At 44.5% G+C, this 26,820-nt stretch overlaps 1 protein-coding gene across 2 annotated transcripts in view; it reads left to right on the top strand.

The window, feature by feature from the left end:
• slc18a2 (solute carrier family 18 member 2) overlaps positions 1 to 26,820 on the top strand; it is a 147,162-nt gene that overhangs the window by 117,930 nt on the left and 2,412 nt on the right. For both annotated transcript variants that reach the window (XM_061911106.1, XM_061911107.1), the window contains 6 exons: positions 3,847 to 3,942; positions 16,214 to 16,292; positions 18,931 to 18,982; positions 21,061 to 21,124; positions 21,189 to 21,308; positions 25,358 to 25,491. In XM_061911106.1, coding sequence (XP_061767090.1) covers positions 3,847 to 3,942; positions 16,214 to 16,292; positions 18,931 to 18,982; positions 21,061 to 21,124; positions 21,189 to 21,308; positions 25,358 to 25,491 — 545 coding nt within the window. The remainder of the gene's footprint in view (positions 1 to 3,846; positions 3,943 to 16,213; positions 16,293 to 18,930; positions 18,983 to 21,060; positions 21,125 to 21,188; positions 21,309 to 25,357; positions 25,492 to 26,820) is intronic.

The following is a 26,820-nucleotide window of genomic DNA, read 5'->3' as shown; positions in this document are numbered from 1 at the left end:
TGTATACTCCCTTGTATCCTTACTGGTACATAGTATGACTCTCCCGGTCCCGGGGAGGAGGCTGGAGGGTCGACCACCCGGATCACCTGCCCCACCTCCATCGCTGGACACTCCCGTTGCAGGTGACTTAGCCGTCCACACCTACAGCACACCTGCCCCGGCATTCAAGGTGCTGTTTGCGGGGGACACGCAGTGTCTGCTGCGGCCGGGCCCTGCGGAGGAGAAAAAATATTCATGTTTCGTGGCCTTGTCCACGGCTGGGCTCCCTCTGCTGGTGGTGACCGCATTTTTCGCGGCGCTGGTACTGGCCGCTCCCCTCCTCCTGCAGCCTTCTCCCGCTGTACCGTCAGGTGGTCCTCCGCCAAGGCTACCGCTGCTGCTAGCTCTTGTGGTCGGTGGTAGCGGACCCACGCTGACGTCCGCGCCGGGATCGCCTCCAGGAATTGTTCCAGGATCACTTGTTCAATCACCTCTTCTTTTCTTCCGGGTTGCAGCCATCTGGTTGGCGCATCTGTCAGCTGTTGGCCCAGGACAAAAGGCCGCTGATCTTGACCAAGTTTCATGGTTCTAAACTTTATCCTGTAGTCTTCTTTGGATCCTCCCGTCCGGTCTAACACTGCCCTCCTCATGTCCCGGTAGCTCATCTGGGACGCTGGTGGCAGGCTGAGCGCCGCTCGCTGCGCCTCTCCCACCAACAATGGCAGCAGCCGCTCCGCCCACTCCTCCTCCGGCCAGCCGCACGACTTGGCTGTGATCTCGAACATGTCCATACGGGGATCTTCTGTTTCCACCATCCTGCAGAATCCAGCTCTGTTGCGCGATTTGGCCTTGCATTGCTTCCATCTGTCGGTGATTTGCGGTCGATATTTCTGTCAACAGCTGCCCCAGCGCTTCAATTGGGCTTGGTGACGACATCGCAGCTTCTCTCTTTTTTTTTTTTTTCGTTGGGTGCCAATAGTAAGCTTCTTTACTCACAAGTACCACAGATGCACGCTGGAAACCAGTGGGTCAGGTTTTGACAGGTTTTAATCTCACACGTTTGTTTTAAACTCAATCTCTGCTCATCGACTTTTCAGTCTCTCCACAAAAACTTCCTCTGCTGCTCGATCAATGTTAAAAAGACAACAGATGATTAGATTAACGCGTACCACCTGCGACATCTAATCACCTGCCAGCTGCGTCTCGCCGTCCTGCCCATGCCACGCCCCCGTCTGAGGGTGCGCTGTCTCCAGCCACCCAGACGGGGTCGCTAATCTTCATACCTGCAGTGTGCTAATCACAACCTCCCTCCACAATTACAAAGTTAATGTAACAAAATGTTTTACCGTCACGGATAAAATGATCGGTGTTTACAGCGGTCGCTCACGCGGTCTCACCGACGCGTACGCACAAGAGTGCGTGCACACATACAAAAGCAGTCCGAGAGAAGCAACAAAGAACTTGCAGTCATGTTGTTGTTATGATAGAACATACATTCAGTGATAATTAATGCTAACTATCCAAATGGTTATTATAAGCTAACAACACCTAGAGCTAATCCACGAGCATGTGTTATGTACGTACGTAATTACGTCATCACGTAATGGAAGCCATAAGAGGGCGGGATATATTGTGTAAAAATACATTAGAACCGGCCTGAGCAGTTATTTTGACTCGGGGGCCACATTTAGAGAAAAAAAATGTGTCCATGTATTTTTAGGAACACTAATGCAAAACCTCACAATAATGTCTGATTGAATGCTAAATGGAATTTTACATTGTTCAATCAACGATAAAACATTGAATATTGACAAAATATGAATGTCACACACCCCCTTTCAATCGACATATTTTACAATAAATGGGTTGTACTTGTACCCCGCGACCCCGTAAGGGAGAAAGCGGTAGAAAATGGATGGATGGATGGGTTGTACTTGTATAGCGCTTTTCTACCTTCAAGGTACTCAAAGCGCTTTGACACTACTTCCACATTTACCCATTCACACACACATTCACACACCGATGGAGGGAGCTGCCATGCAAGGCGCCAACCAGCACCCATCAGGAGCAAGGGTGAAGTGTCTTGCTCAGGACACAACGGACGTGACGATGTTGGTACTAGGTGGGAATTGAACCAGGGACGCTCGGGTTGCGCACGGCCACTCTCCCACTGCGCCACGCCGTCCCAATCGAGTGATACTTAACAAAAATGCAACAAACACGAAGGGTATAAAATAAACCCACCTACAATCTGATATATGCTGATTTCCCCCAGGGATCAATAAAGTAATTTCTATTCTATTCTATCCTATTCTATTCTTTTCTATATATCACTAAGCTTTAAAACTTTGTTGTGAAAAACTCCTTTCGCGTCTGTGGGAAAAGCTCCCCACCCACACTGCTTGGTGCCTCGTCTGAAGTGCTGTGACATAGATGACCGTAGCAACCAATTAGATGACCATAGTAACTAATTAGATGACCATAGTAACTGATATATCATCCATTAACACAGATTCCAAGTATTAAAAAACTTTGTATGGTTGACGACTTACGGTCATTAGAAAACATGACTGCACATCATAATGGCAGCTACTCTTTACATCTTAAAGATCTAAAAAAATCATTTGGGAATGTCCGGCGGGCCAGATTGAAAAGCTTAACGGGCCGCATGTGGTCCCCAGGCCTTAATTTGCCCAGGTCTGCATTAGAAAGTTGGCGCCCTCTAGGCATCTGTGTAAACAGCCCCTTTAAGGCCGAACAATGCTAACAACATGGTGGCTAATTTTAGCGCTATGGTCGTGTTGTCGTGGCCGGGTGACGGCTATAGCAATGACGCTTGGAGGATCCTCTTGACTGCAGGTGAGTACTGTAATCTACAGTAGAACACAGTCAAGGCTACTATATTGGGGGAAACGAGTGTAAAGGTGACCATATCAGAATCAGAATCAGACATACTTTATTAATCCCCGAGGTGAAATTAAGATTTTCAGCACAATCCCATTCAAGATCAGACAAACATTACAGGGAGACAGAACAGGATGGCTGACGGGTCTGCAGACATCCGGCGCCCCTTAAAAAAAAGGTGAGATACAGGTAAACAAGTGGGGGGGAATGGGACAAAAAATAAAAGATTAAAATAAAATAAAATTAAATTAAATAAAAAAATCGGTCTTAGCCTGGGCCCCTGGAGAGGGGGTCCAGACTGAGGCCAAGGGAAAAACACAACTAATAGCCATAATACACATCCCTCTTACATCTGTGTAAGAGGGAAACATCAAACATCAACAAACACAAAGGACATTAAAGACATTAAAGTAGCGCAGCTGATGCAACCAGACACTTCTACATACAGCTAGGAATAAAAAGTAAAAGAAACATATACACTTTGGTGGCCTCTGCGGTGTCTGCTGGGGTGTAGAGAGCATGTCCAGAGACAGGAGCATACCCAACAAAGCAACCAATAGAACCGACTCCACTATCGGCCAGTGTCCAGTCCGCATGGATGAGCGAGGATACGTCCAAGAAGACTGAGGTGTCCGATACATGCTCATTCAGCCAAAACACTGTGAAGCTTGTCCGTCCTGGCGCTCAGTGCCAGCTCCGCAGTCCATATCACTGGTGTTTCATGTTTAAACATTTTTAGAAGGTCATCAACTGTTTTTTGATGCTCTAAATATATTTGATCTAATAATCATAATCCTATTTTGCAGAAACTCGATTACCTCGATCAGGCCTATTTCCAATAAGCTGTGATAAACGAGTGACGACTGTAGAATAACCATACATTTTTGCGGGTCCCGCGTGAAAAACTTGTCTGTCCAGACAAAGAAGAACATGTGTTTATGTATCCTTAATCTTGCTTTGCAGGCGCCATTTGTTTTGGGAATATGGCCATCGCCATGCTGGAGCCAACACTGCCAATCTGGATGATGGAGACCATGTGTGCCAGGAAATGGCAGTTAGGTACGGTATATTGTCACTTTGACTCATGTCATAATACAATATGTCCACAGTCAACAAAGCACATAGATAGATAGATAGACAGATAGATAGATAGATAGATAGATAGATAGATAGATAGATAGATAGATAGATAGATAGATAGATAGATAGATAGTACTTTATTGATTCCTTCAGGAGAGTTCCTTCAGGAAAATTAAAATTCCAGCAGCAGTGTACAGAGTTGAGATCAATTAAAAAAAAAGTAAAAAGTAAATAATGGGGGTTTAAATGGAAACAAAATAGAGAAATATTACAATAAGAATAAAAAAATAAAAAGCAACAATGGGAATACAAATATAACAGTAAAATAAGAATATAACAAGAGAAAGTAGGCAGTAGTGACCATGTTATGAAAACGTATTGCACTGTTATTGTTTTGCATCCCCTGTCATCCTTGTACCCCCCGCCCCAGAGAGGAGTTGTACAGTCTAATGGCGTGTGGGACAAAGGAGTTTTTGAGTCTATTAGTCCTGCACTTGGGATGAAGCAGCCTAGCACTGAACAGGCTCCTCTGGCTACTGATAACGCTATGCAGAGGGTGACTGGCATCATCCAGGATGCTCACTAGTTTGTCCACAGTCCTCTTCTCTGCCACCGTCACCAGTGAGTCCAGTTTCATTCCGATTGTAGAACCGGCTCGCCTGATCAGTTTCTCATGTCTGGAGCTGTCCTTCTTAGATGTACTGCCCCCGCAGCACACTACCATGTAGAACAGAACACTGGCAACCACAGTGAAGGAGTGCAGTCTCCTGAGGAAGTACAGCCTGCTCCGTCCTTTCTTGTACTGGTGGTCCGTGTTAGCAGTCCAGTCCAGCTTATTGTCCACCCAAACCCCGAGGTACTTGAATGAGTCCACGGTCTGTACCTCAACTCCCTCGATCATAATAGGTTGTGACCGTGGACTCGACCTCCCAAAGTCAATGACCAGCTCCTTGGTCTTTGACGGATACATATACGCGTTTTATTGTCTTTAATTGAGTTCCTAATGACAGTTTCTAATGTAATGAGCCATATTAAACACACACTGATACTTTGTTGAAGCAAACTTTTTCGTTTCAGTCTCATTAAGTCTATCAGCATGATGCAGCTTGTCTTTGCACATTCCTCCTCATAGATTTTTAAAAAAAAATCAGATTGCTATGAAGATTCTTGTGCACACTACTCCCTCTTCAGGTCACACTACGGATCTTCAGGTGGATTTCGGTTGCGACTCTGGCTGGGTTGCCCCAAAACTCCCAAAAGTACAAACTGTTTCCAAACGATGAAGCCACAGAAGGTTTTATGCCAAAATGGAAAGTAAACACGCGCAAACTTGTGTTGTGGGGGGGGGGGTGGGGGTATATTGTAGCGTCCCGGAATAGTTAGTGCTGCAAGGGGTTCTGGGTATTTGTTCTGTTGTGTTTATGATGTGTTACGCTGCAAATGTTCTCTCGAAATTTGTTTGTCATTCTTGTTTGGTGTAGGTTCACAGTATGGCGCATATTTGTAACAGTGTTAAAATTGTTTATACGGCCACCCTCAGTGTGACCTGTATGGCTGTTGATCAAGTATGCCATGCATTCACTTATGTTTGTAAAAGGCGCATATATTATTTGACTGGGCCGCCACGCGGTTTGTATGGAGGAAAAGGGGATGAAAGGACAGGTTGTAGCGGACGCTAAAGGCAGTGCCTTTAAGGCACGCCCCCAATATTGTTGTCCGGGTGGAAATCGTGAAAAATTCGGGAAAGATTTTTGGGAGGGGCACTAAAGTTCGTGAGTCTCCCGTGAAAATTGGGAGGGTTGGCAAGTATGGACCAGTGAGAGCTCTTCCAAGATTACCAAGTTTTTCACTTTCTCTCGAGTCCGGTCACCCTACAAAGGAAATGGTCATTTTGTTGGCCTGGATCTGGAAGTCCAAAAGGATCTTGGTCTGGTTGTTCTTTACTCCTTTCTATGGTTTCTACTAGCCATCATCCTGAATGAAGGACCTTCAGTCCATTTTTGGTACGTCTATTCCGGTCCTATATGGCTGCCACCTGGTTATGGCGCTTTATGTACAGGTATGCATTGCCTGCCAGCATCTTACACCCTGCTGTGATGTTCTGTAGTTTCCCTGGGCTGGTTGCATAGCCTGCATCTGGGGTAATGTCCGATGTATTAGACCCTGGCCTCAATTGATATTTTATTTAGGGTCTTTTCTTGTGCTGCCTCTCGCTGTCGTTTAGTATAGGCTTTTTAAGCCACTGGTATTTTTTCCCAATGTCACCCACTTTAGAAGACCTTCCTCAATTTGTCGGTGGTAACTGCCTTGCAGGGGCTTGACAGCCTGTCCAGCTCCTCCTCCTTACCGGGCCTTTGTTGCCTTAGGCAGTGTTTTTCAACCTTTTCTGAGCAAAGGCACATTTTTTTCATTGAAAAAATTCCAGAGGCACACCACCAGCTGAAAACATTAAAGAGTGAAACTCAGCAGCCGATATTGACGGTAAAAAGTTGTTCTCGCAATTGTTGGATATGAATTCAAACCATAACCAACCATGCATAACTATAGATCTGGACTCAAAGTAGGTGCACTTTGTGGACGCCGTCTGCTCCACCCGCTGTAAGTCTTTGCTGTTGCCCAGCATTTTGTTTTTGTTTACTTTGCAGCCAGTTCAGTTTTATTTTGGTTCTGCATAGCCTTCCTTAAGCTTCAATGCATTTTTTCAGGGGCATTCACCTTTTGTTTCTTTTTGGTTGAAGTGTTAGACACCTTTTTACCTGCAAACCATCGTCGCCGTTTCCGACATCTACAAAGCAATTAGCTACTTGCTGCCACCTACTGATATGGAAGAGTATTACACGGTTAGTCTGCTGAGCTCAAGACAGAACAGACACTCAACAAAGGCGTATTATAATTTGCGTATTATAATTACTGGTTTGCAAAAAATATTTTTAACCCACTTAGGTGCACAGTGGTTGGAAAACACTGCACTCAACAACGGCACATTATTATAATTACTGATTTGCAAAATATATTTTTTGGACCAATTAGGTGAAGTTGCATAATTTCCCACGACACACCAGACAATACCTCACGGCGCACTAGTGTGCCACGGCACAGTGGTTGAAAAACACTGGCCTGAGGTATTCACTGAGCAGACCGTCTCTGGGAGCCCTCTTCTTGATATATTCCTGAAGGCCGTTTGTTTTCGCCTGTATAGTCCTCGGCTCCCGTTTTTTCGCTTTGTGTATACAGAATCAGAGTTCTGTTGGGATGACAAATGACTGCAAGAGACAGGCTTGACACAAATCTGGTACAATCTCATCAATTTTGACTGTGTTCAGGTAGTATAATTTTTGACCTTCTAAATGGGTCATAGACCTTGTTACTGCACATGTGGTCCAACGATGTGGAAGAAATTGTTTAGCATTGGCCAACACAGTCAGAGTAGAAGTGGCAACTATTCTTTACACAGGACAACACAATAACACTGTAGCAACATCCTGCTTGTTCTTCTGGGAGCACAGGGAAGGAGCAGCACACTCGAAGCAGGTTTACACTTTTTAATTACTGTTTGTTCACACAAATGTCAGTTTTGGCTTTTCAGCCCATACTTGCAATCCACAATGTTCGTTTTAGTTATTTCTTCACTTCGGCTTTTCAGTCGATCGTCCTCCGCTCCGCGTGTGTCCTCCGCTCCGCCTGTGTCCTCTTCCTCAAGGTTTCCCGCGCAGTTAATAAAGGAACAGGTGATTAGATAACTCGTTCCAGCTGAGCTCATCTACTCACCTGTCAGCTGCTTCATGGCCGATCGCTGCACACACCCCGCCCGCAGGGAACGCGTGGACCACGCCCCTGCCACATGCCTCCACTGCCAGACTCAGGCCGGACACCCGTCTGGCCGCGCCCACTCCCCCCCCTCCCCTGGGCGAGAGAGGAAGTCGGCCACGGCCATCTGCGTGCCCGGCCTGTGGACCACCCGGAAGTTGTAGGGCTGTAATGCCAGGTACCACCGGGTGATCCGCGCATTGGCGTCCTTCATGCGGTGGGGCCATTGTAGCGGTTTGTGGTCTGAGCAGAGACTGAAGGCGCGCCCCAGCAGGTAGTAGCGGAGGGCCACCACTGCCCACCGGATGGCGAGGAACTCCCTCTCCACTGTGCTGTACCCCGCCTCCCGGTCCGAAAGCTTCCGGCTGATGTACAGTACGGGGCGGACGGCGCCCTCCACCCGCTGTGACAGTACCGCCCCCAGTCCCCGGCTCGACGCGTCCGCCTGCAGACAAAAAGGGATGTTAAAATTTTGCATGTGCAGTACCGGCTCCTCACAGAGTGCTGCTTTTACCTTCTCAAATGCCCGCTGGCACTGCTCCGTCCACTGGACCAGTTCTGGAGCACCCTTTCGGGTAAGGTCAGTCAGTGGGCTGGTCCATTCCGCGAAATGGGGAATGAACCGGCGGATATTGCCTGCCAACCCCAAAAACTGCCTCACCTCTTTTTTTGTCTTGGGAGGTGGACAGGCCGCGATGGCGCCGTTTTGTCCACCTGGGGCCGCACCTGGGGGCCCCCAAGTGGTACCCCAGATACTGCACCTCCCTCCGGCCAACGGCGCACTTCGCCGGGTTGGCGCCCCGCCCGCCTCAGGGACTCGAGCCCCACCCGCCGCATGTGCTGTTCCCAGCTGCTACTCTGGATGATTACGTCATCCAGGTAGGCAGCCGCGTATGCCGCATGGGGTCGCAGCACTCGGTCCATGAGGCGCTGGAACGTGGCAGGCGCACCGAACAAGCCAAACGGAAGTGTCACGAATTGGTACAAACCTTCCGGAGTAGCAAAGGCCGTTTTTTCTCGGGACTCTAGAGACAAGGGAATCTGCCAGTAGCCCTTCGTCAAATCCAGTGTCGTAAAAAAACGAGCAGTGCCCAGCCGATCTAGGAGCTCGTCGTCCCGAGGCATTGGGTACGCGTCAAAACGTGAAATGTCATTCACCCTGCGGTAATCCACACAGAACCGCACAGTCCCATCCTTCTTCCCTACTAAGACAATGGGACTGCACCATGCGCTGTGGGATTCTTCTATCACCCCCAACGCAAGCATAGTTTTTAATTCTTCCCGAACCACTTTACGCTTGTGTTCGGGCAGCCGATATGGCCGAGACCGCACCGTAACCCCCGGGCTGGTCTCTATGTGATGTCGGACAAGATCCGTGCGCCCGGGCCGAGAGGAGAACACATCTGAGTAGCGCCGCTGTAATTCAGCCAACTCCGCTCTCTGCGCCAATGTGAGCTGGTCATCACAGGGAAGCTGAGGGGGTTGGGCCAGAGCGCGGGCCCAACTCCCCCCCCTCTACTGTAACCATGGCGACAGGTTCGGCCTCTCTCCATGCCTTCAGCAGGTTCAAATGGTATATCTGGGTGTCTCCGCGTCGGTCCGAGCGCCGGACCTCATAATCGACATCCCCCACTTGCCGTGTGACCTCAAAGGGTCCTTGCCACTTTGCAAGTCATTTGGAGCTTGACGTTGGAAGCAACAGAAGCACTTTTTCTCCCGGTGAAAATTTACGCAGTTGGGGCCGCTTATTATATGTGCGCTGTTGACGCGCTTGGGCAAGGCGCAAATTTTCACGTGACAAGTGCCCCACCTTGTGGAGTTTTGCCCGCATGTCCAAGACGTATTGAATCTCATTTTTGCTGGAGCTTGGACCGTCCACCCAGCTTTCCTTAATGACGTCCAATACTCCGCGGGGCCTTCGGCCGTACAGCAACTCGAACGGTGCAAAACCGAGGGAGGCCTGAGGTACCTCCCGCATCGCAAACATTAGGGGCTCCAACCACTTATCCCAATTTTGTTTGTCCTCGTGCATAAATTTACAGATCATGGTTTTAAGCGTTTTGTTAAACCTCTCCACCAGCCCGTCCGTTTGTGGATGGTATACGCTGGTGCGGATGGCCTTAATCCCCAGTAATCCGTAAAGTTCCTTTATCGTGCGTGACATAAAGGACGTGCCCTGGTCCGTCAAAATGTCTTTCGGGATTCCGACGCGGGAAATGACCGTGAAGAGTGCTTGCGCCACACTCTTGGCGGAGATGGAGCGCAGCGGCAGTGCTTCGAGATACCGCGTTGCGTAATCCACCAGAACTAACACAAAGCGGTATCCCCCGTGTGCCGATGAGGTCCATCCCAATTCGTTCGAACGGGACCTCCATGAGTGGTAATGGGCGTAAATGCGCCTTTGGGGTGGCTGCGGGGTTCACCCGCTGGCAGTCCGGACAGGCCGCGCACCATCGGCGTATGTCTGCCCGGAGGCCCGGCCAATAGAATCGGACCATGACCCGATTAAGTGTTTTATCATATCCTAAATGGCCAGGCATGGGATGGAAATGTGCCGCCTGGAAAACCATTTCCCGGCGGCATTTCGGCACCAACAATTGGGTGTATTCTTCCTCGGTTTGCGTGTCACGGCCCACTCGATACAGTCTATCCCTAATAATGGAAAAATGGGGGAATACCCGCGCTTTCCCCGGGCGCACCAGCTGACCGTCCACAAAATCGACCTGATCCCAGGCCTCGCGCAAAGTTTCATCACGGGCCTGCTCGAGGGGAAAATCCTCCGTAGGTTGCCATCGGGGGACCGGGGGGGCCTCCCGCGAAGCCCCCACCGGTTCCCGCCCGGCATTCCCGGATGAAACCGTGTCGCTGCTGAGAACTGCGCGGATACTCCCCTTGCCTACTGTCCGTGAACGCACCCCCACATAATGTGTCACCAATTGATTGAATCCCGGCCAATTCGTTCCCAAAATTATAGGGCGCGTAAGTTGCGCGCTTAGGGCAACCTTAACTTTATGCTTTTGGTTTTTATACAGAATTTCCGCTGGCACAATCGGATATTCATGTATATCCCCATGCACGCACCTAATTTTTATACGTGTTGCATGCACCAAAGCCCCGGGCCGAACCAGGTTTGGTGGATCATGGACTGCCTGCAGCCCGAATCCACCATCGCCCGGTATGTACTCCCTTGTATCCTTACCGGTACGCCGTACGTCTCTCCTAGAACGGGGGCAGATGCTGGAGGCCCGGCAATCCGCAACACCTGCCCCGCCTCCATCACCGAGCACTCCCGACGCATGTGCCCAGGTTGTCCGCACCCCCAGCTCACCGGCCCTGGTATTTGAGATGCACTCCGTGAGGGAAGCCCCCTCTTAGCAGCGCCGGGACCCTGAAACACACAGGAAGACACCCCATCATTCCCTTGTGGGCCCCCCAGTGATGTGTGTGTCTGTGTGCGTGCGAGTGTGTTCGTGTGGGAACCCTGTCTCTCGGCCGTGATTTTTCCCGGCTCGCCGAATGTCTGGTTCCCCCCTCCCCATATCGGGGCGAGTCGTCGTCGTGGCCCCGGGGCGGTTTTCTCGGTTCTTGCCGTCGTCGTCTCCCGGTGCACCGCCAGGTGTTCCTCCGCCATTCTCACCGCTGCTTCCACGTCCGGCAGACTGTGGTACCGCACCCACTTGGAGGTTTTCACCGGGATGCCCTCCAGGAATTGCTCCAGCACCATCGCCTCCAACATCTCGGTGTCCCGCCCGTTGGGCTGGAGCCACCGGGTCGCCTCATCCCTTAGCCGGTGCGCGAATACGAAGGGCCGGTCCTCCGACGCCAGCTTCATGGCCCGGAACCTTCGGCGGTGATCTTCTGGGTTGCTGCCGGCCCGGTCGAGGATGGCGTGCCGTTGGTTGGCATAGTGCGTGCGGGCCGACCCCGGGAGACTCAACGCCGCCCGCTGCGCCTCCCCCATCAGGAGCGGCAGCAGCCTCGCGCCCCATTCTTCCTCCGGCTATTTGCACGACCTCGCCGTGGCCTCGAACACGTCCAGGAAGGTCTGTGCGTCCTCCCCCTCCACCATGCGCTCCATGGAGGCCGAGCCTCCCGCTGTTTCCGTGCAGCTCATCCAGGCCAGCACCACCTAGGTCTGCAGCCGGCTTGCCGCCGACACCTCGGCCAAGGCTTGGCCCAGCGTTTGCAGGGTTGGTGATGAAATCTCTCCGTGATTATTTTCGTTGGGCGCCACTGTAGCAAGATCCTGCTTGTTCTTCTGGGAGCACAGGGAAGGAGCAGCACACTCGAAGCAGGTTTACACTTTTTAATTACTGTTTGTTCACACAAATGTCAGTTTTGGCTTTTCAGCCCGTACTTGCAATCCACAATGTTCGTTTTAGTTATTTCTTCACTTCGGCTTTTCAGTCGATCGTCCTCCGCTCTGCGTGTGTCCTCCGCTCCGCCTGTGTCCTCATCCTCAAGGTTTCCCGCGCCGCTAATAAAGGAACAGGTGATTAGATAACTCGTTCCAGCTGAGCTCATCTACTCACCTGTCAGCTGCTTCATGGCCGATCGCTGCACACACCCCGCCCCTGCCACAAACACCTATGAGTAAGTTTTCAGAAAGTCGGGGCAAAAGCTGCAATGTTTTGAGTCTCATTCTTTTTCAATACCATTGAATCAAGTTGAGATTGTATATATTTGTTATTATTTAATTGTTCATGGGGCTGCACGATTATGGCCAAAATTCTTATCCGATTATGTTTTATCAATATTGAAATCATGATGATTTATCACAAGAACAGTGTGGAGTGGAGTGTGAAATATGTATAATCCATCCATCCATTTTCTACCACTTATTCCCTTTGGGGTCGCTGGCACCTATCTCAGCTACAATCGGGCGGAAGGCGGGATACACCCTGGACAAGTCGCCACCTCATCGCAGGGCCAACACAGATAGACAGACAACATTCACACTCACATTCACACACTGGGGCCAATTTAGTGTTGCCAATCAGCTTATCCCCAGGTGCATGTCTTTGGAAGTGGGAGGAAGCCGGGGTAACGGGAGGGAAGCCACACAGTCACGGGGAGGACATGCAAACTCCACACAGAAAGATCCCGTGCCCGGGATTTAACCCAGGACTGCTCAGGACCTTCGCATTGTTAGGCACATGCACTAACCCCTGTGCCACCATGCTACCCTAATTATTTTTTATTTTTTATTGCTTATGAAGTATATGGTGAATAAATTGAGAACAGTAAGTGAACAAAAGTTTTAGCAACTGCTATGTAAAGGACAAGGGGTAGGATTAAATAAGCTCTGCTTCTTCCTACACCTTTTCAAACATGTTGAATAGACAAACTGGGAATTGTGATGTATCATGTTGTATGAATGCATGTTCGACAAAAACACAAACTCAACTAAAAAAAAAAAAGTCACCACAATCATCGATCGCATCATATAATCGCCCAGCCCAAGCATAAGTCTATTAGGGGGTGGTATGGCGTAGTGCAGGGGTCGGCAACCCGCGGCTCCGGAGCCGCATGCGGCTCTTTGGCCACTCTGATGTGGCTCAGCTGCATAATCCCCAACCCCCCAGATTGTTTGGGGGGATTTCGGATTTCCCGCCCACCTCAACAGACGTTGGTGCTAGCGGGGTGTATAATATAGTCAGGAATAGTCATGGATGCAAAGGATTCTGGGTATTTTTTTGTGTTGTGTTTATGTTGTGTTACTGTGAGGATGTTCTCCCGAAATGTGTTTGTCATTCTTGTTTGGTGTGGGTTCACAATGTGGTGCATATTAGTAAGCGTGTTAAAGTTGTTTATATCACAACCTTCAGTGTAATCTGTATCACCCAGTATGCCTTGCAATTTCGTACCTGTATCTGCGGAAGCCACATACAACATGTTACTGGACTGGCAAGTTGTTTGTACATGTTGTAGAAGGCGTCAAAGGCAATGGCTTCATAGCACGCTCTTATTTTTGTTGTCTGGGTGACCACCAGCAGATATTCGCGAGAATGGTTGCGGCTCCCATTGTTTTCTTTATTTTGTGAAACGGGTCAAAATGACTCTTTGAGTGGTAAAGGTTGCAGACTCCTGGCGTTGTGGGTGGGGTGGCTGCACCAGAAACCTAGGGTTGCAAGTTCCCTTCCCGCATCTTGACATCCAAATTGCTGCAGTTGTGTCCTTGGGCAGGACACTTCACCCTTCCCCCCGGCGCCACTCACACTGGTGAATGAATGATGAAAGAATGATAGGTGGTGGTCGGAGGGGCCGTAGGCACAAACTGGCAGCCACGCTTCCGTCAGTCTACCCTAGGGCAGCTGTGGCTACAAATGTAGCTTAGCACCACCAGGTGTGAATGAATTATGGGTTCCCACTTCTCTGTGAGGGCTTTGAGTATCTAATAATAGAAAAGCGCGATTTAAAACTGAATCCATTATTGTTATTATTATTCCAGACGGTTGACAACAAATATGTTGGTGTTTTTGATGCCCACCATTGTTCCCTGTTTCACTTCATCAACACTTTTCTAACCTTCCACACCACAAAATTACGTATTTTTCGGACTATAAGTCGCAGTTTTTGTTCATAGTGCGACTTATACTCAGGAGCGACTTATGTGTGAAATTGTTAACACATTACCGTAAAATATCAAATAATAATATTTAGCTCATTCACGTAAGAGACCAGACGTATAATATTTCCTCGGATTTAGCAATTAGGAGTGACAGATTGTTTGGTAAACGTAATGTATAGCATGTTTTATATGTTATAGTTATTTGAATGACTCTTACCATAATATGTTATGTTAACAGGCACCTTCTCAGTTGGTTATTTATGCGTCATATAACGTACACTTATTTAGCCTGTTGTTCACTATTCTTTACTTATTTTAAATTGCCTTTCAAATGTCTATTCTTCGTGTTGGGTTTTATCAAATAAATTTACCTCAAAAATGTGACTTATATATGTTTTTTTCCTTCTTTATTATGCATTTTCAGCAGGTGCGACTTATACTCCGGAGCGACTTATACTCTGAAAAATATGGTAATACAAAATGTGTGATTCCTGCTGATATCATATGGGATCAATAAGGTATCATCCAATACCCGAGGCTCCAATATCGGAAGTAAAAAAAAAAAGAAAGACGTCGTACTTGGACACCCCTGTTGCTGGTTTAGTGCAATGTGTAATGCAGGGGTCGGAAACCTTTTTGGCTGAGAGAGCCATGAAAGCCAAATATTTCAAAATGTATTTCCGTGAGAGCCATATCACGTTTTTTAACACTGAATACAACTAAATGTGTGCATTTTTAAGTAAGACCAACATTTTTAGAGTATAATAAGTCTCTCATTCTTTTTAATGACATTGTTATTCTGAAGCTAACCAATAATAAATCAGATGTCACGTCTGTTGATCATGTTTTTGTTTGGCTATGTGCTGTTTGTCCTTTGGACTCTTTAATTTCCTGTTTTTTCCACTCCCTTGTCTGAATTCCTTGGTTACTCATTTTGTCCACCTGTCTCTGGTGGACAAAATGCCCGCTCACCTCCTTCCCGAGCACTAACCAGAGGCAATATTTAAGCTCGTCTTTGCCAGTCAGTCGCCCTGTGCTGACTTGTTTCATGCCTTGCCATAGTTTCGTGCTTCATGCCATGCCAAGTAAGTTTTGTTTGATTTATGTTCTTAGTCTGTGTATGCGTTAGCTTTGTTCCTTAGCCCAAGTTGTGCGTCCGCTGTGAGCGATTTTTGTTTGTAAATTTTTTTAGTTAAAATGAAATAATGTTTTTACCTAAATGCCTTGTCCCGAGTAGTCCGTCTACCTTCCTGGGAGAACGACCCCGCAGCAAGCTGCAACCCCCCCACCCCCCCCATTGAGACATAAAATACTTCTTACCATTAATGCGACTTCTTGAACAGGTGCGGTAGAAAACTGATGGATGGATTTAAATGCATGAGAATGTTTTGTATTTTGCACGTTATTTTTAGCACTGTGATTACCAGCGAAATTATTCATAAATATCGCATTAAGCAATGTCAGCTAAGATTTATCTGAGAGCCAGATGCAGTCATCAAAAGAACCACATCTGGCTCTAGAGCCATAGGCTCCCTACCCCTGGTGTAAAGTGTACTGTTGGGAAGTAAAGATTTACGCTGCGTGTCAGTGGGGTGAATGAGCTGCAACACACAGACAGCATTCTTTCCATTTGGTTGTATGTTTGTCTTTTTTTTATTGCTTTGCTTCTTTAGTCTGCAGTATATGAAGTCTCGGTCAGATAAAAGGATGAACAGGATATTAGGGTGTCACAAGTCTTCATTAGAGCCAATGTAAGATGTACAGGAGCTCAATGATGAAACCCTGATAGAATCTGCTTATCATCAACACCTTCAGTCTTTTATACCTCCTGGTTATTCTCTGTGTGTTGTGTGCATGTGTGTGTGTTTGCAGGAGTGGCGTTCTTACCAGCATCCATCTCCTACCTTATTGGAACCTACATCTTTGGAACACTGGCGCACAAGATTGGGAGGTAGGAGGGAAATAGCCTTTATCTGTTCTCAGTCGCTCCTTTGGTCCCTCGGGTGGATGCGGTATCTGTTTCCGCTTTTCAAAATTAGATTTTACTGTTTTTAATGTTTGCGAGCAGCAGGGCCACAGCTACTTTGAAAAAAATATCCAATTACTGTGACTGATTACTCCTTTAAGAATAACTTAGTCGCTTTAATGATGACTGTAGTTTAAAAGTAACTAAGTTACATTACAAGTTACTTTATTAGTTACATTTTGTTGCCAGTGCAGTGTACAACAAATCCTAATACTCTTCTCTTTAGGTGACAATAAGCCACAATAATGTGTGTGTATCCATTTTAATTATGTATTACAAACCCCGTTTCCATATGAGTTGGGAAATTGTGTTAGATGTAAATATAAAAGAAATACAATGATTTGCAAATCATTATCAAGCCATAATCAGTTGAATATGCTACAAAGACAACATATTTGATGTTCAAACTGATAAACTTTTTTTTTTTTTGCAAATGATCATGAACTTTGGAATTTGATGTCAGCAACACGTTAAAAAGAAGTTAAGAAAGGTGGCAATAAATACTGATAAAGTTGGGGAATGCTCATCAAACACTTATTTGGAACATCCCACAGGTTTTCAGGCTAATTGGGAACAGGTGGTGCCATGATTGGGTATAAAAACAGCTTCCCAAAAAATGCTCAGTCTTTCACAAGAAAGGACGGGGCAAGGTACACCCCTTTGTCCACAACTGCGTGAGCAGATAATCGAACAGTTTAAGAACAACGTTTCTCAAAGTGCAATTGCAAGAAATTTAGGGATTTCAACATCTACGGTCCATAATATCATCAAAAGGTTCAGAGAATCTGGAGAAATCACTTCACGTAAGCGGCATGGCCGGAAACCAACATTGATTAACCGTGACCTTCGATCCCTCGGACGGCACTGTATCAAAAACCGACATCAATCTCTAAAGGATATCACCACATGGGCTCAGGAACACTTCAGAAAACCACTGTCACTAAATACAGTTCGTCGCTACATCTGTAAGTGCGAGTTAAGGCTCTACTATGCAAAGCAAAAGCCATTTATCAACAACATCCAGAAATGCCGCCGGCTTCTCTGGGCCCCGAGATCATCTAAGATGGACTGATGCAAAGTGTAAAAGTGTTCTGTGGTCTGACGAGTCCACATTTCTAATTGTTTTTGGAAATGTTCAACATCATGTCATCCGGACTAAAGGGGAAGGGAACCATCCAGACTGTTATCGACGCAAAGTTCAAAAGCCAGCATCTGTGATGGTATGGGGGTGCATTAGTGCCCAAGGCATGGGTAACTTACACATCTATGATGGCACCATTAATGCTGAAAGGTACGTACAGGTTTTAGAACAACATATGCTGCCATCTAAGCGCTGTCTTTTTCATGGACGCCCCTGCTTATTTCAGTAAGACAATGCCAACCCACATTCAGCATGTGTTACAACAGCGTGGCTTCGTAAAAAAAAAAAAAAAGAGTTCTGCTACTTTCCTGGCCAGCCTGCAGTCCAGACCTGTCTCCCATCGAAAATGTGTGGCGCATTATTAAGAGTAAAATACGACAGCGGAGACCCCGGACTGTTGAACGACTGAAGCTCTACATAAAACAAGAATGGGAAAGAATTCCACTTTCAAAGCTTCAACAATTAGTTTCCTCAGTTCCCAAACGTTTATTGAGTGTTGTTAAAGGAAAAAGTGATACAACACAGTGGTGAACATGCCCTTTCCCAATTACTTTGGCACGTATTGCAGCCATTAAATTCTACAAATGAGGCAAAACGATGCAATATGTACATACAGCTAGCCTAAATAGCATGTTAGCATCGATTAGCATGCCGTGCTAATCGATGCAAACTCCATGTAAGTCAACTTGAATCCGTCCCTGATTGTGTTGTTACACCCTCCGACAACACACCGACGAGGCATGACGTCTCCAAGGTACGGAAAACAGTCGAAAAAACGGAAAATAACAGAGCTGATTTGACTTGTGTGTGTAATGTGTTTGAGAAAATGGCGGATTGATTCCCATTGTAACGTCACGGGTGAAAGGTCATTGCTCTGATAGCGAACAATTGAAAGGCATTGAAATTGCCAAATTCACCCTTTTAGAGTTCGAAAATCGGTTAAAAAAACATGGTCTTTTTTCTGCAACATCAAGGTATATATTGACGCTCACATAGGTCTGGTGATAATGTTCCCCTCTAAGGTCCTTGTCATACATGATTTGGTTTGTGCATCCCTCCTCAGTGACAGTTAATACTGACATTTGGAATAAAGATTGTGCATTTGATATTCCATTTATTTAACAATGCTGCAATCCCCATGAAACTCTAGCTGATCATTGTCATATTTTCATTGAAAATGCTGCATTTGTTGCACCATGACTAGTTTTATTTTAGTTTTAGAGTAGTGTTGTCCTGCCTTCTGTTTCTATACCAACAAATATTAATGGTTCAGTTGATTTCGTTCTTTAACGAGGACCCTTCTGTCATGTCTTCACTTAATGATGCATGTTTTTTTTTTAAAGAGCGACGTATCAAAATGTGTTTGTTACTAACAGACAATGCTTTAGTTCCCTTGTTGTTTGTTTATTTCATCCCTAACAGATGGCTTTGTGCTGTCATTGGAATGGTGATGGTTGGGATCTGTGTAATCGGGGTAAGTATAGTGCATTTCCTCAGCGGGTCCTGTACGTTTTGTGTTGCAATGTTTCCTATTACATTGTTTTGTGTCATGGCGCGTTGCATTGTGATGCTTTGTATTACGACGCTTCGTCTCATGTTTGGTGTTGCAATTATTTGTGTTATTTGTCTTTTAATGCTTTGGCATCTATGGCTGTCGAATGATTAATTGATCAGATTAATCACATTTTGAAAATTCGGATCAATTGTGATTAATCACGTGATTATTTGCTTGCAGAATAAAATTTGCTTAAGAAAAGATACCAATATTTGTACACAAATGCAATTTTATTTGCACTAAATTTGGTAACAGTTTTATCTAAAGTTCTTTCAGGCTGTGAGCACACCAGTCAGAGTCACCTCAATCATTTTTTTTTTTACTGATTCATGTATTGATCTGATCACTAAATGAATAGCAGTTAAGGTAAAAGAGCTTGTGCGGTCAAAATAAAGTGCATGATTACTTTTAAGTGTATTCATGATTAATGCAATATTTTTTGGTGATTAATGACATGAGTTACCTCGTTAATTGTGACATAGCTGGTCGCAACGCTCTGTGTTACGATGTTTCATGTTACAATGTTTCCTCTTCTGTTCTTTCATGTTACGCTCTCTTATGACATGATGTTCCATGTTACCACATTTCATGTTAGGACGTTTTATGTTCCGATGTTTCATGTTATGACTCGTGCAGTGAAACGATATGTTTTTGTCATGAAAAAGTGAGGTTTTTGTGGTTGGTGCACTAATTGTAAGTGTATATTGTGTTTTTAATGTTGATTTAATAAAAAAATAATAAAATGAATAAAATTATTATTATTTTTTTTTTTTAAATAAAAATTAATTAAAAATTCTTCTGCGGCCCGGTACCAATCGGGCCCGGTTGTTGGGGACCACTGCCTTACATTGTTTCATGGAACAATGTTTTCCCTGTTATTACACTTTGTGATTAAAGCTTTGTCTTGCAATGTTGTGTGTTATGGCGTTTTACTTTACGATGTTTCATGTTACGATGTTTCATGTTACAACGTTTCTTGTTACAATGTTACAAGTTGTTTCAAGTCCCAGGAGTCTATGTTAAAATGTTTGATGTTACGTTTTATGTAAGAATGTTTTATGTTACAATGCTTCGTGTTACAACATTTCGGTTACGACGCTCTGAGTTCAAACATTTCGTGTTACGTTGCTTTGTGTTGTAATGTTTCAAGTTTCGTCATTTTGTCTTACAACACTTTGTTTTGTGATGAAATTTTGTTGTTTTCTGTTACAATGTTTCCTTTTATGTTGTTTCACCTTACAATGTTTCATGTCAAAATGTTTTTCCTGTTATTACGCTTTGTGTTACGATGCTTTGTGTTGCAATGTTTTGTTTTATAACGTTTTACGTTATGATGTTACTATGTTTCATGTTACTTCTTGTTTCAAGTCAGAGGATTCTATGTTAAAATGTTTGATGTTACGTTTTATGTGAGAATGTTTTATGTTACGATGTTTCATGTTTTGTTTAGAGTTGTGAAACGATGACTTATTTTAAGTCAAAATAATCACACTTCAATTTTGATTAATCATGATTAATTGCAGTAAATTACGTATAATGGAAGTGAACAATTAACATTTTACAATGTAAGTTAACCCCAACATTTTGACAGAAATGTAATTTTTACAATGTTGATTTTTCATAGTTACAATGCACTCAAAGTCTTTTTTTTTTTATTGTACGAATAGAAAGATATATGCCTGTAGTGAAATATTGCATGGATGTTAGAATACATAGTCGAGCGTCGCCTCCTACACCAAGAAATACCGTCACTTTGGTTTTGTTTTTAAATGTTTTCTTCCTTTGTGTCCCAAGCTGGAAGCAGACTCTTATCTGCTCCCTAAGCAGCGTAGTGGTCTCATTATTGACACTTCCTGTGCCTCCATCCATTTTAACACTAAAACTCAATTTACCTAAAACCCTATTGAAAGAAGAAACTCATTCGTAGAAACAAACCCTCCTCTAGCTTTAACCATTTTGGTAATTTTCACTGAAACATTTTATTGTCTCCATTGCAGGTTCCATTTGCAAGAAGTATTTATGGTCTCATTCTTCCAAACTTCGGGGTTGGTTTTGCAATCGGTAAGTACGTACATTTTTCAAAATAAGATCCTTATCCCTACTGTGGGTTGACTCCCTGTTTCAGGCATGGTGGACTCTTCGATGATGCCGATCATGGGATACTTGGTGGACTTGCGGCACGTGTCCGTTTATGGAAGCGTGTACGCCATTGCTGATGTGGCGTTCTGCATGGGATTTGCATTAGGTAAGAAATAAAGTCACACAAAGACCTGCCGTCTTGTGCTCAGTGGCGGAGCTTCCGTGGGGGCAACGCCTGTGAATTCTCGATGATTCTCGATACTTATTTGACGATACCGTGCCTAAAAAACTGAATGTATGTACTTTTAAATTCACTACTTTATCGAAAAGTGTTTTAAAGTGTCAAGTAGTTAAGGTCGCTGTGCTTCATCGTATTTTTGTACAGAATTTATATTGCAGCAACCATACATTCAAAATAGAACAGTAGAGTTTTATAACCTACCACAGGGGTCGGCAACCCAAAATATTAATAGAGCCATTTTGGACCACAAAAACAAAAAAAGTAAACGGTCTGGAGCCGCAAAAAATTTTAAAGCCTTATATAAGAGTTATAATGATGGCAACACATGATGTAAGTGGTTTATTAGCTATATTAACCTACTATAAAAATGTCTGTGTCGCAGGCTGACGCAAATCTTCATTGACAGAAATGTTGAAATGTAATATTTATTCTACACATTTTTACAACATTGGAAAGCATTAGTAAAACTTTTTAGAGGGTGAGATTACTCCTGGAAATTACTGTCTTTTAAGGACACAACAGGCTGCCTTCTTATAATGGATTAATTACAATCCTTGGAAGCTGCATAACGTTTGCTGAGGTCTGGAACAAAACGGCACAAAAACTACTATCAGCCAATATTACATACATATGTGTCATGAGACATGCAAATATAAGTTAAACACACAGAGGACATAAGTAAAGGAAATTAAATGAGCTCAACTATAGTATAGTACAAACGAGGCATAATGATGCAATATGTACAGACAGTTAGCCTAAATAGCATGTTAGCATTGATTAGCTTGCAGTCATTGAGTGACCAAATATTCCTGCTTAGCACTCTAACAAGTCCGTAACATAGACAAAGCTCACCTTTGTGCATTCACGCACAGCATACAACGTTTGGTGGACAAAATGAGACAAAGGAGTGGAATAAAACAGGTCTTTCTGTGGCAGCGTCAGAGAAAGCTGTACATGTAAACAAACTGTTGAGTCACAGTCCACACAACGGTGAGTTCACGGGTTGCTGATATTAGTAGGACAAATCGGCACCCGCCAAATACTATCATCAGTGAAGTATGAAGACAAACCTATTAAACAGTGGAGCTTTTTAGCAATTAGGAAGGTTTGTGTCGTGTTTGTCCTCCTACAGAAATCATATTACAACAAAAAATATATTTTTCACACCATTTTTTTTTTCCAATTCCATACATTTTTGAAAAAGCTCCATGGCGCCACCAGGGCGCCGCTAAGGAGCCGCATGTGGCTCTAGAACCGCGGGTTGCTGACCCCCATCCTACCAAGATATCAAAGCAAACAACAATGTGCTTATAAAGATCCCCATAAACAACAATAATCAACTGTTTTACATTACAGCAGTAGTGTGCAGCCATCAAGTACTGTGTATAAAACAAACAATATTGTTGTTAATATTCTTTCAATATGGTAGTAGTGTGACATCATCATGTCATTTGTAATGAAATAGGCTAAGAAAAAAGATGTAACATAAAATAAAGACACATATTTGTATTTGTATTTGTTATAAGTGACAACATTTTAACATTTTGTCATTACGTTATGCCCGTTTGTTCTGATTTTTACTTTTTTTTTTATTTTTATTTTATTTTTCACAATATAAATGAGCTGTGTTCAGCAAAAGGCCCCGAGGCCACACTTTGCATTCCTGAGAAATAATTAAAGCAGTGGTGTTCAAAGTGTTGCTAAACGACAAATGAATGCCTCAAAGCTGTGTTTTCTTAGAACTTATGGGCTGCTAGCTTCTGGAGTTTTTCTGCACGTTGTAGAAATGCACACTCCCTAGGCTTATGGTGGCGGATCTCTGCTTTCAATCGTTCAATGAATACTTCCGTGAACGCTTGTATTTGACTAGTGAATAAATGGAAGACGTGCTTTCACTTTTAATATGTAACTCTACTCGCTAAATATAACAAATTAGAGGCTAACGTGCATCACAGATACAAACCCCGTTTCCATATGAGCTGGGAAATTGTGTTAGATGTAAATGTAAACGAAATACAATGATTTGCAAATCTTTTTCAACCCATATTCAGTTGAATGCACTACAAAGACAAGATATTTGATGTTCAAACTCATAAACTTTTTTTTTTTTGCAAATAATAAATAACTTAGAATTTCATGGCTGCAACACGTGCCAAAGTAGTTGGGAAAGGGCATGTTCACCACTGTGTTACATCACCTTTTCTTTTAACAACACTCAATAAACCTTTGGGAACCGAGGAAACTAATTGTTGAAGTTTTGAAAGTGGAATTCTTTCCCAGTCTTGTTTTATGTAGAGCTTCAGTTGTTCAACAGTCCGGGGTCTCCGCTGTCGTATTTTACGCCTCATAATGCGCCACACATTTTCCATGGGAGACAGGTCTGGACTGCAGGCGGGCCAGGAAAGTACCCGCACTCTTTTTTTAGGAAGCCACGCTGTTGTAACACGTGCTGAATTTGGCTTGGCATTGTCTTGATGAAATAAGCAGGGGCGTCCATGAAAAAGACGGCGCTTAGATGGCAGCATATGTTGTTCCAAAACTTGTATGTACCTTTCAGCAATAATGGTGCCTTCAAAAATGTGTAAGTTACCCATGCCTTGGGCACTAATGCACCCCCATACCATCACAGATGCTGGCTTTTGAACTTTGCGTCGATAACAGTCTGGATGGTTCGCTTCCCCTTTGGTCCGGATGACACCATGTCGAATATTTCCAAAAACAATTTGAAATGTGGACTCGTTAGACCACAGAACACTTTTCCACTTTGCATTAGTCCATTTTAGATGATCTCCGGCCCAGAGAAGCCAGCGGCGTTTCTGGATGTTGTTGATAAATGGCTTTCGTTTTGCATAGTAGAGCTTTAACTTGCACTTACAGATGTAGCAACCAACTGTATTTAGTGACAGTGGTTTTCTCAAGTGTTCCTGACCCCATGTGGTGATATCCTTTAGAGATTGATGTCGTCCGAGGTATCGAGGGTCACGGTCATTCAATGTTGGTTTCCGGCCAAGCCGCTTACGTGGAATGATTTTTCCAGATTCTCTGAACCCTTTGATGATATTATGGACCGTAGATGCTGAAATCCCTAAATTTCTTGCGATTGCACTTTGAGAAACGTTCTTAAACTGTTTGACTATTTGCTCACGCAGTTGTGGACAAAGGTGTGTGCCTCGCTCAATCCTTTTTGGTGAAAGACTGAGCAATTTTTGGGAAGCTGTTTTTAGACCCAATCATGGCACCAACCTTTTCCCAATTAGCCTGCACACCTGTGGGATGTTCCAAATAAGTGTTTGATGAGCATTCCTCAACTTTATCAGTATTTATTGCCACCTTTCCCAACTTATTTGTCACGTGTTGCTGGTATCAAATTCTAAAGTTAATGATTATTTGCACACCAAAAAAATGTTTATCAGTTTGAACATCAAATATCTTGTCTTTGTAGTGCATTCAACTGAATATGGGTTGAAAATGATTTGAAAATCATTGAATTCCATTTATATTTACATCTAACAGAATTTCCCAACTCATATGGAAACAGGGTTTGTAGTAGCATTAGCTTCGAGTGAGTTGTTTTCCGTTTTTTGTACTACTTTGATATTTTGTGGAATAATTAATGTTCCAACCTGCCCGCCATGACCGGAGTGGTCCGTCTGCATTTCGGGAGAACAAACCCCGTAGCAAGCTGCGACCCGCACCCGTCACGACACACTGAATTCTTTTTTTAAAACAGCAGGCGCCCTTCTTTGGTTCTGACAGATTTTGTACTGACAAGTGTGGAAAAAAGCAGGTAACAATGTGTTTTGGTATTGACCTTGTATGGAAGTATCAATACTTTTGACAACCCTACTAACACTGGTTTCTCATAAGCAACCATTTTCCATGTTTGTTCCATTCGCTAAGTCCCAACAGACGATAGCCTAGTATAGCAATGTCGAGTAAACACAGCAGCTGTTATGTTATTCTCTTGTTTTTAGGTCCGTCTATTGGGGGAGCCATTGCTCAGAGCATCGGCTTCCCCTGGCTGATGACCATCATCGGAATAGTGGATATCTTGTACGCTCCACTCTGCCTCTGCCTCAGGAACCCACCCGGACAGGAGGAGAAAATTGTAAGATTTCAATCCCACTGAAAACAAATCAACCGCATTTTCATTCACAAACACACTTCAGATTCCAGAAGATTATCCTCATAATGGTTATACTGGCTCAAGGGACGTTTCAAAAAAGGGTTGTAAATTAATTTGCAATTTTGAGTGAAACAAGATACACACCAATTAGCAAGCATTGTAAACAGACGTCGCAAATGAAAATGACATGACTTTGATACCTAGTTAAAATAATCATCATTGGCGGTCACTCAAACGAGTATGACAATCCTCCTGGTAGGGGTGTATCCCTTTATGGAGAATGCTTGTGTGTGACTTTGTTTAATGGGGTGAACAGACAGTCACAACACGATCCTTGACAGAATCAGGTCAGGGTCCAGTGGCATGGAGTCCAAGACGACTTACGTGGAGTGATTTCTCCAGATTCTCTGAACCCTTTGGTGATATTATGGACCGTAGATCTGGAAATCCCTAAATTTCTTGCGATTGCACTTTGAGAAACGTTGTTCTTAAACTGTTTGACTATTTGCTCACGCAGTTGTGGACAAAGGGGTGTACCTCGCTCAATCCTTTTTTGTGAAAGACTGAGCATTTTTTGGGAAGCCGTTTTTATACCCAGCCGTTATGGTAGTTCTTAAATATACCGTCTTTCACCTGCCCCGCTGTTGGGGTCTTCACCGTATCCCTGGCTAGAGGGCAGTCAGGTACTAGGCCTTTGCCAAGGGCCACCTGGGGTAACAGTAGTAAAGGGGTTAACCAAGACCCCATAGTGGAGGCGCTACATGTCTTCTCAGAGGCCTAGTGGTTAGAGTGTCCGCCCTGAGATCGGTAGGTCGTGAGTACAAACCCCAGCCGAGTCATACTAAAGACTATAAAATTGGGACTCATCACCTCCCTTGCTCAGGATTTAGTAGAGAACATCCACGATAAAGTACGTAACTTTCAGTGCTAAGAGAAAAGCCCTGCCTCTACCGGAAGTCGCAGATGATGACGTCACATGTTTGATGGCATTGTTTTTAATGGGAGCCTCCAACAAAAAGGGCTATTCGGACCGAGAAAACGACAATTTCCCCATTAATTTGAGCAAGGATGAAAGATTCGTGTTTGAGGATATTGATAGCGATGGACTAGAAAAAAAAAAACGAAAAAAAAACGCAATTGCGTTGGGACGGATTCCGATATTTTTAGACACATTTACTAGGTTATTTCTGGGAAATCCCTATCTTTCTAATGTGTTGCTAGTTTTTTAGTGAGTTTAATAGTACCTGATAGTCGGAAGGGTGTCTCCACGGGTGTCTTGACGCGCAGTGTCTCAGGGGAGTCGACGGTAGC

Source organism: Nerophis ophidion, linkage group LG09, assembly GCF_033978795.1.
Source record: "Nerophis ophidion isolate RoL-2023_Sa linkage group LG09, RoL_Noph_v1.0, whole genome shotgun sequence".
Taxonomy (NCBI): Eukaryota; Metazoa; Chordata; class Actinopteri; order Syngnathiformes; family Syngnathidae; genus Nerophis; species Nerophis ophidion.
This window is presented reverse-complemented; position numbering and strand designations above follow the sequence as displayed.